Source organism: Staurois parvus, unplaced genomic scaffold, assembly GCF_062004578.1.
Source record: "Staurois parvus isolate SC_StPar_1 unplaced genomic scaffold, SC_StPar_1.0 ptg002305l, whole genome shotgun sequence".
Classification (NCBI taxonomy): domain Eukaryota; kingdom Metazoa; phylum Chordata; class Amphibia; order Anura; family Ranidae; genus Staurois; species Staurois parvus.
In genome coordinates, this window is record NW_028320101.1 from 2,150 (window position 1) to 12,347 (window position 10,198).

General features: G+C 57.8%; 1 protein-coding gene across 1 annotated transcript; it reads left to right on the forward strand.

Annotated features, from left to right (window-relative positions):
* Positions 1 to 511: 511 nt before the first annotated feature.
* On the forward strand, positions 512 to 5,698 carry SCAMP3 (secretory carrier membrane protein 3; the record flags this gene model as incomplete). The annotated part of the gene is given in 7 exon segments (XM_089665724.1): positions 512 to 728; positions 1,993 to 2,121; positions 2,220 to 2,379; positions 3,689 to 3,790; positions 4,535 to 4,652; positions 4,903 to 4,923; positions 4,925 to 5,698. Coding segments are annotated over 7 exon segments (873 nt in total), but the record flags the coding sequence as incomplete, so codon positions are not given.
* Positions 5,699 to 10,198: the final 4,500 nt, after the last annotated feature.

Consider the following 10,198-nt stretch of genomic DNA (forward strand, 5'->3'; position numbering starts at 1 on the left):
GGGATCCCCTGTGATCACACCGGATCCCACGTTCTATCCACCCCTCCCCCTCCTGTTATATTGGGGGATCCCCTGTGATCACACCAGATCCCACATATCCACCCCTCCCCCTCCTGTTATATTGAGGGATCCCCTGTGATCACACCGGATCCCACATATCCACCCCTCCCCCTCCTGGTGTATTGGGGATCCCCTGTGATCACACCGGATCCCACGTTCTATCCACCCCTCCCCCTCCTGTTATATTGGGGGATCCCCTGTGATCACACCAGATCCCACATATCCACCCCTCCCCCCTCCTGTTATATTGAGGGATCCCCTGTGATCACACCGGATCCCACATATCCACCCCTCCCCCTCCTGTTATATTGGGGGATCCCCTGTGATCACACCGGATCCCACATATCCACCCCTCCCCCTCCTGTTATATTGGGGGATCCCCTGTGATCACACCGGATCCCACATATCCACCCCTCCCCCTCCTGTTATATTGGGGGATCCCCTGTGATCACACCGGATCCCACATATCCACCCCTCCCCCTCCTGTTATATTGGGGGATCCCCTGTGATCACACCGGATCCCACATTCTATTGCTTTGTGTTGAAGGAAACCACAGCGGCAGCCACAGCGGATCTCCTCCGACGTCAGGAGGAACTGAACCGGAAAGCGGAGGAGCTGGACCGGCGGGAGCGGGACCTGCAGAGTGCGGCTCTGGGGGGATCTGCGGGTAAGGGGGGCACCATGTGTTTAGGAAATGGGGGTTCAGGGGGGGCTGAGCGCAGGATCAACTTCTGATTGGAGGCCGGCTGTGCTGTGAGGGTCATGGAGGGGGGGGGGAAGCTTGGGAGTGCAATGTGGGGGGGGTGCAAGGGGTCAGCGGAAGGTCGGTTGTGACATGGAGGTTGGGGTCAGTATGTTGGGGGGCTGGATTCGGGGGGGGGGGGGGGGGGAGTGCTGGGGTCAAAATGTGAAGGAGGGGTGCTGGGGGTCAGTATGTTGGGGGGGGGGGGGTGCTGGGGTCAGTATGTTGGGGGGGGGGGGGGTGCTGGGGTCAGTATGTTGGGGGGCTGGATTCGGGGGGGGGGGGGTGCTGGGGTCAGTATGTTGGGGGGGGGGGGGGTGCTGGGGTCAGTATGTTGGGGGGCTGGATTCGGGGGGGGGGGTGCTGGGGTCAGTATGTGAAGGGGGGTGCTGGGGTCAGTATGTTGGGGGGCTGGATTCGGGGGGGGGGGAGTGCTGGGGTCAGTATGTGAAGGGGGGTGCTGGGGTCAGTATGTTGGGGGGCTGGATTCGGGGGGGGGGGGTTCTGGGGTCAGTATGTTGGGGGGAGTGCTGGGGTCAGTATGTTGGGGGGTTGGATTGGGGGGGGGGGTGCTGGAGTCACTATGTGAAGGGGGGGGTGCTGAGGTAAGTATGTTGGGGGGCTGGATTTGGGGGGGGTGCTGGGGGTTAGTATGCGGGGGGAGGGTGCTGGGGTCAGTATGTTGGGGGGGTGCTGGGGTCAGTATGTTGGGGGGCTGGATTCGGGGGGGGGAGTGCTGGGGTCAATATGTGAAGGAGGGGTGCTGGGGGTCAGTATGTTGGGGGGGGGGGGGTGCTGGGGTCAGTATGTTGGGGGGCTGGATTCGGGGGGGGGGGGTGCTGGGGTCAGTATGTGAAGGGGGGTGCTGGGGTCAGTATGTTGGGGGGCTGGATTCGGGGGGGGGGGTTCTGGGGTCAGTATGTTGGGGGGGGTGCTGGGGTCAGTATGTTGGGGGGTTGGATTGGGGGGGGGGGGGTGCTGGAGTCACTATGTGAAGGGGGGGGTGGATTTGGGGGGGTGCTGGGGGTTAGTATGCGGGGGGGAGGGTGCTGGGGTCAGTATGTTGGGGGGGTGCTGGGGTCAGTATTTTGGGGGTGCTGGGGTCAGTAGAGTGGGGGGGAAGCTTGTACGAAGCCCCCACTGTCTGTAGACCTAAGCTCCTCCCCTCTCTCTTCCCCCCCCCCCCCAGGGAGGCAGAATAATTGGCCCCCGCTGCCCTCCTTCTGCCCCGTCCAGCCATGCTTCTACCAGGACATCGGGGTGGACATCCCTCATGACTTCCAGAAGACGGTGAAGATCATGTACTACATGTGGATGGGTGAGATCTCTGATGCCGCACCTCGCTGTGTATTGGGGGAGGGGTTTGGTTTGGCGCCTCCCCTTGTCCTGATTGGTCTGTTCTCTTCCCCTGTGCAGTCAGTGCGGGGACATTGCTCCTGAACTTCCTGGCATGTCTGGCGTGGTTCATCGTGGACGGAGATCAGGGCCCCGGGTTCGGAATGTCCATCCTGTGGGTTGTCCTCTTCACCCCGTGCTCCTTCATCTGCTGGTACCGACCTCTCTACAAGGCGTTCAGGTGTGTGGCCCCGGACCCCTCCATGTCCCCCGGCCGGTCTGCTGTCTGCTCTGTCTGGCCGGTTCTAGGATTCAGCTTCTGTATTATGAGTGGGCTCTCTGCCGCGGTCTGTCCCTGGATGGGGTGAGGTGGTCCCGGGATTGGGTGAGGAGGTCCCGGGATGGGGTGAGGTGGTCCCGGGATTGGGTGAGGTGGCCCCGGGATGGGGTGAGGAGGTCCCGGGATGGGGTGAGGAGGTCCCGGGATGGGGTGAGGTGGCCCCGGGATGGGGTGAGGTGGCCCCGGTATGGGGTGAGGTGGTCCCCGCTCTGGGCTCTCTGCCGCGGTCTGTCCCGGGATGGGGTGAGGTGGTCCCCGCTCTGGGCTCTCTGCCGCGGTCTGTCCCTGGATGGGGTGAGGTGGTCCCGGGATGGGGTGAGGTGGTCCCGGGATGGGGTGAGGAGGTCCCGGGATGGGGTGAGGTGGCCCCGGCATGGGGTGAGGTGGCCCCGGGATGGGGTGAGGTGGTCCCGGGATGCGGTGCGGTGGCCCTGGTATGGGGTGAGGTGGTCCCCGCTCTGGGCTCTCTGCCGCGGTCTGTCCCGGGATGGGGTGAGGTGGTCCCCACTCTGGGCTCTCTGCCGCGGTCTGTTCCGGGATGGGGTGTGGTGGTCCCCACTCTTTGCTCTCTGCCGCGGTCTGTTCCGGGATGGGGTGTGGTGGTCCCCACTCTGGGCTCTCTGCCGCGGTCTGTCCCGGGATGGGGTGTGGTGGTCCCCACTCTGGGCTCTCTGCCGCGGTCTGTTCCGGGATGGGGTGTGGTGGTCCCCACTCTGGGCTCTCTGCCGCGGTCTGTCCCGGGATGGGGTGAGGTGGTCCCACTCTGGGCTCTCTGCCGCGGTCTGTTCCGGGATGGGGTGAGGTGGTCCCGCTCTGGGCTCTCTGCCGCGGTCTGTCCCGGGATGGGGTGTGGTGGTCCCGCTCTGGGGTGCTCTCCGCCGCGGTCTGTCCCGGGATGGGGTGAGGAGGTCCCGGGATGGGGTGAGGTGGCCCCCGCTCTGGGCTCTCTGCCGCGGTCTGTCGCGGGATGGGGTGAGGTGGTCCCCACTCTGGGCTCTCTGCCGCGGTCTGTCCCGGGATGGGGTGTGGTGGTCCCCACTCTGGGCTCTCTGCCGCGGTCTGTCCCGGGATGGGGTGCGGTGGCCCCGGGATGGGGTGTGGTGGTCCCCACTCTGGGCTCTCTGCCGCGGTCTGTCCCGGGATGGGGTGCGGTGGCCCCGGGATGGGGTGTGGTGGTCCCCGCTCTGACCTCTCTCTTCTCCCCACACAGGAGTGACAGCTCCTTCAACTTCTTCCTCTTCTTCTTCATCTTCTTCGTTCAGGATGTTCTCTACGTTCTGCAGGCCATCGGCATCCCCGGATGGGGCTTCAGGTGAGAGGGCTGACCATGGGGCGAGTGTGGGGTGGACATTGGGGTGTGTGCCTGTCCTGCGGATTGGGGTGTTGGGTCAGATTGGGGTGTTTCCATGGATGGAACAAGCTGGGTGTTGGGTGACTCCACTGTAGATGTAGAGGTTGGACGAGCCGCCATCTTTAGTTGTCCTTCTATTATCCAATCGTTGTTTATGGTGAGATGTAGAATGAATGGCTGGCGGTTGGGTCTCCTCCCTCGTCGGGGCTGGCGGTTGGGTCTCCTCCCTCGTCGGGGCTGGCGGTTGGGTCTCCTCCCTCGTCGGGGCTGGCGGTTGGGTCTCCTCCCTCGTCGGGGCTGGCGGTTGGGTCTCCTCCCTCGTCGGGGCTCACAGTTGACATTCAGAGATGGATATGGCGATCTATAGCTGTCACCAAAAGGCACCGTGGCACCCCTCCTGTATTCAGCGTTGCTCCACCCATGCCCCGCCCATGTCCCCCCTCCCATGTCCCCCCTCCCGTGCCCCGCCCATGTCCCCCCTCCCGTGCCCCGCCCATGTCCCCCTCCCGTGCCCCGCCCATGTCCCCCCTCCCGTGCCCCGCCCATGTCCTCCCTCCCGTGCCCCGCCCATGTCCTCCCGCCATTCCATAAACTAAACACTGAATTTAGTGGTGAAATGATCCTAAACCTGCTATTGGTCGATCGATGTCAATGGGCGGAGGATAGCGTCTGGCCGCCGCCTCTCATTGCGCTTTTCTCTTCCAGCGGCTGGATCGCTGCTTTCACCGCCATGAAGAAGAGCGTTGGCGTCGCGGTGTTGATGATCATTGTCGCAGCTTTCCTGACCGGGACGGCCGCCATGGGGATCGTCATGCTGAAGCGGGTAAGAGGAGCTCAGAGCGATCGGCTCGGATACGGGCAGCTGAAGTCATGTCCTGATCACCTAAATATTCCGTTTGGCTCCTCCCTCTCCCTTCCTTTGAGCCTTCCCATTGGCCCTTTGTTATGGGCAACATCAAAGGGTAGGATGGGGAGGATTCCAATATGGAGGCTGTGGGGGAAGGGTTGTGGAGGACACGGAACAGTAGAGATTGGCCGGACCTTCAGCTGACGCCATGTTTTCTCCTCCTCAGGTCCATTCCATTTATCGCCGGGACCGGCGCCAGCTTCCAGAAGGCTCAGCAGGAGTTCGCCGCCGGTGTCTTCTCCAACCAAGCCGTGCGCACGGCCGCCACCCAAGCAGCCGCGGGCGCCGCCCACAACGCCTTCCAGCCCCAATAAAGGAAAATGGTTGTAGTGCCAACTGGTGGGCGTACACCGCTCTGCCGCTCCCTCCCTGGTGACTGTGGGAGGAGCCTACTCTTCATTACCACTCCTTCTCTGGCGACTGTGGGAGGAGCCTGCTCTCCATTACCACTCCTTCTCTGGCGACTGTGGGAGGAGCCTGCTCTCCATTACCACTCCTGGCGACTGTGGGAGGGGCCCAGCTCTCCATTAACACTGCCCCCTTCCTGGTGACTGTGGGAGGGGCCCCGCTCTACATGTAACACGCGTTGTGTGTCTGTATTAACATCCTGTCCTGTGATGTGTGCGTGGCGCTGTCTGGGGGCGGAGCGTGGTGGTGACACCTTACTGGCCTGCACCAGGCTGTGCTGTGATGGTGTCACTCCACCTCCTTTCTATACCGGCGGATCCCCCCCGTACTCAGGATTCCCCTGTCCTGTCTGTGCCATTGTGTCAGTGCCTGTGGAGGGGGCTGTATCGCCCGCTGTAGCTGTCGTGTCACGGGGTGTGCATGCCTCATGTTTACATGTATGTTGTGTTAACTGGATAAAGCATGTTCTTTTGTCTTGGACTATCCCCGCCCCTCACAGTATGGGGGAGGGGTCCGAGGATCAGCTGATGCCAAATTAAAATTTTATGAAATCATTGGGTGACTTGGGCTCTTCATTGCCATGGCGACATTTCACTCCCTTGTAGACCTTCTCCTCTCTGGGTGAGGAGGACCCCCAGGATGGTGTGGAGGGCTTTTCTTCACCTTCTCGGGGTTTAGTCCTTGGCTTCTGGGGGGGGCAACAAACGAGTTGGGCTCCAGTCAACCTGAATTTTGCCCAATAATGGAGAGGAATTTAGGGGTACGGGACACTCAAGAATGGCCAAATATCCCAGGGCTCCCAGTAGAGCATTGTGGTTGGTTGAGATGATCCATACAGGCAGCCATCTTCCTGCTCCACTCCCTATAGAGGTGTCCTGCCTGACAGATTAGATTCCTTAGGCCTTCGGAGCAGAAGATGTCTCCTGAGATGATCCATACGGGCAACCATCTTCCTGCTCCACTCCCTATAGAAGTGTCCTACAGGACAGCTTAGATGCTCTAGGCCTTCAGAGCAGAAGATGTCTCCTGAGATGTTCCATACAGGCAACCATCTTCCTGCTCCACTTCCTCTCAATGTGCCCTTAAGCAGGACAGCTTAGATTCCCCAGGTATTTAGAATAGAAGATATCTCCTAAGATGCTCCATACAAGCAGCCATCTTCTGATCTGCTCTTCTGGATGTCCACCCACAGGACAGCTTAGATTCCCTAGGCTTTTGGAGCAGAAGATGTCTTCTGAGATGATCCATACAGGCACCCATCTTCCTGCTCCACTCCCTACAGAGCTGGCCTACAGGACAGCTTAGGTTACCTAGGCCTTCGATACAGAAGATGTCTCTTGAGATGATCCATATAGGCACTGATCTTCCTGCTTCACTCCCTGTAGAGGTGTCCTACAGGACAGTTTAGATTCCCTAGGTCTTTAGCACAGAAAACGTTTTCTAAGAAACTCCATACAGGTAGTGATCTGCTCCACTCCCTCTAGATATGTCCTCCAGTGCAAGACCTCTTCCTAAGACATTCCATACATACATGCATCCATCTTCCTGCTCTGCTCCCTCTACTTGTGTCCTGCAGGAGAGCTTAGATTCCCAAGGCCTACAGAGCAGAAGATGTCTCCTAAGATACTCCATACAGACCTTTTATCTTCCCATTCTGCTCCCTCTAGATGTCCTCCAACAGGGCAGCTTAGATTCCCCATGCCTTCAGCACAGAAGTTTTCTAAGATGCTCCAAAAAGGTACCTATCTTCCTGCTCCGCTTCCTCTAGATGTGTTCTCCAGCAGAAGACATCCTCTCAAGACAGTTTAGGTTCCCCAGGTCTTCAGAGCAGTAGATGTCTCCTAAGATGCGCTATGCAGACACCCAACTTATTATTCTGCTCCTAGATGTCCTCCAAGAGGACAGGTTAGATTCCCCAGGCATTCATCACAGAAGACATCTCCTGAGAAACTCCATACAGACAACCATCTTCTCCCCCCCTAGATGTGACCTTGAGTGGGACAGCTTGGATCCCCTAGGTCTTCAGCCTGTGGGAGAAGACCCTTCTTCATTGTGGGGTCCTCACCAGGCAGAAGCCCTGGAGAGAACTTTCTGTAGGTCCCCCCCCCCCCCCAAAAACATATCACCTTCCGTCAGCCCACATCTCTGGACAAAAAGCCCTCTGTGATTGGCTAAGGCAGGTAGATATTCATATCTAGGTACATTGTTACTTCCCACCAATGACTGGAGACAACCCAACAGCCCCAGGCAGAAATAATCAATGTCCTCAGGAGGATCTCGTCGAAAACGGAAACTGAGCTCAGAAGAAACTCATGGAAACCGGAAACTGAGCTCAGGAGAAACTCATGAAAAACGGAGACTGAGCTCAGGAGAAACTCATGGAAACCGGAAACTGAGCTCAGGAGAAACTCATGGAAAACGGAGACTGAGCTCAGGAGAAACTCATGAAAAACGGAGACTGAGCTCAGGAGAAACTCATGGAAACCGGAAACTGAGCTCAGGAGAAACTCATGGAAACCGGAAACTGAGCTCAGGAGAAACTCATGGAAAACGGAGACTGAGCTCAGAAGAAACTCATGGAAACTGGAAACTGAGCTCAGGAGAAACTCATGAAAAACGGAGACTGAGCTCAGGAGAAACTCATGGAAAACGGAGACTGAGCTCAGGAGAAACTCATGGAAAACGGAGACTGAGCTCAGGAGAAACTCGTCAAAAACGGAGACTGAGCTCAGGAGAAACTCGTGGAAAACGGAGACTGAGCTCAGGAGAAACTCGCCGGAAACAGAAACTGAGCTCAGGAGAAACTCATGGAAAACGGAGACTGAGCTCAGGAGAAACTCATGGAAACCGGAAACTGAGCTCAGGAGAAACTCATGGAAAACGGAGACTGAGCTCAGGAGAAACTCGTCAAAAACGGAGACTGAGCTCAGGAGAAACTTGTCAAAAACGGAGACTGAGCTCAGGAGAAACTTGTCAAAAACGGAGACTGAGCTCAGGAGAAACTCGTCAAAAACGGAGACTGAGCTCAGGAGAAACTCGTCAAAAACGGAGACTGAGCTCAGGAGAAACTCGTCAAAAACGGAGACTGAGCTCAGGAGAAACTCGTCAAAAACAGAGACTGAGCTCAGGAGAAACTCGTCAAAAACGGAGACTGAGCTCAGGAGAAACTCGTCAAAAACGGAGACTGAGCTCAGGAGAAACTCGTCAAAAACGGAGACTGAGCTCAGGAGAAACTCGTCAAAAACGGAGACTGAGCTCAGGAGAAACTCGTCAAAAACGGAGACTGAGCTCAGGAGAAACTCGTCGAAAACGGAGACTGAGCTCAGGAGAAACTCGTCGAAAACGGAGACTGAGCTCAGGAGAAACTCGCCGAAAACGAAGACTGAGCTCAGGAGAAACTCGCCGAAAACGGAGACTGAGCTCAGGAGAAACTCGCCGAAAACGGAGACTGAGCTCAGGAGAAACTCGCCGAAAACGGAGACTGAGCTCAGGAGAAACTCGCCGAAAACGGAGACTGAGCTCAGGAGAAACTCGCCGGAAACGGAAACTGAGCTCAGGAGACACGGAGACTGAGCTCAGGAGACACGGAGACTGAGCTCAGGAGAAACTCGCCGAAAACAGAGACTGAGCTCAGGAAAAACTCACCGGAAACGGAAACTGAGCTCAGGAGACACGGAGACTGAGCTCAGGAGAAACTCGCCGAAAACAGAGACTGAGCTCAGGAGAAACTCGCCGGAAACAGAAACTGAGCTCAGGAGACACGGAGACTGAGCTCAGGAGACACGGAGACTGAGCTCAGGAGACACGGAGACTGAGCTCAGGAGACACGGAGACTGAGCTCAGGAGACACGGAAACTGAGCTCAGGAGACACGGAGACTGAGCTCAGGAGAAACTCGCCGAAAACGAAGACTGAGCTCAGGAGAAACTCGCCGAAAACGGAGACTGAGCTCAGGAGAAACTCGCCGAAAACGGAGACTGAGCTCAGGAGAAACTCGCCGAAAACGGAGACTGAGCTCAGGAGAAACTCGCCGAAAACGGAGACTGAGCTCAGGAGACACGGAGACTGAGCTCAGGAGACACGGAGACTGAGCTCAGGAGACACGGAGACTGAGCTCAGGAGACACGGAGACTGAGCTCAGGAGACACGGAGACTGAGCTCAGGAGAAACTCGCCGGAAACAGAAACTGAGCTCAGGAGACACGGAGACTGAGCTCAGGAGACACGGAGACTGAGCTCAGGAGAAACTCGCCGGAAACAGAAACTGAGCTCAGGAGACACGGAGACTGAGCTCAGGAGACACGGAGACTGAGCTCAGGAGACACGGAGACTGAGCTCAGGAGACACGGAGACTGAGCTCAGGAGACACGGAGACTGAGCTCAGGAGAAACTCGCCGAAAACGGAGACTGAGCTCAGGAGAAACTCGCGGAAAACGGAGACTGAGGTCAGGAGACACGGAGACTGAGCTCAGGAGACACGGAGACTGAGCTCAGGAGAAACTCGCGGAAAACGGAGACTGAGCTCAGGAGAAACGCGCGGAAAACGGAGACTGAGCTCAGGAGAAACGCGCGGAAAACGGAGACTGAGCTCAGGAGAAACGCGCGGAAAACGGAGGCTGGCTCCACAAACAATACTGAATTCAACAATGGGGGAGGGGGATTTCCTTGTCTGTGTCCCCCTTTAAGGTGAGTTTCCACTATTTCCTTTAGGGGGTCACCAGGCCAGGAAGTGGGGGGGGGGGCATCTCCCCAGGGGAACACAGCCATAACAACCCAACACAGGTTCTTGCCCTTCCACTTTCCACCTAAAACTGAAAGACAAATTTTTGGGTGGAGTTTGAAGACCAATCTCCTCCTGCTGAAGTGTGACGTCTCCAGGAAGTGCTGCAGCCCTGCTACCGTCAGCAGGCCGTGTCCAGGGTCAGACCACATGTGGAAAGTTGGGGTGTCCTGGGGGTACCCCCGTAATGTAGAAGTGTCGGTGCGGCTTCTACTACGTGCTATGACTTTATCTTCGGACTATGTGAGGGTGGGGCCTTTGTGAGGGTGGGGCCTT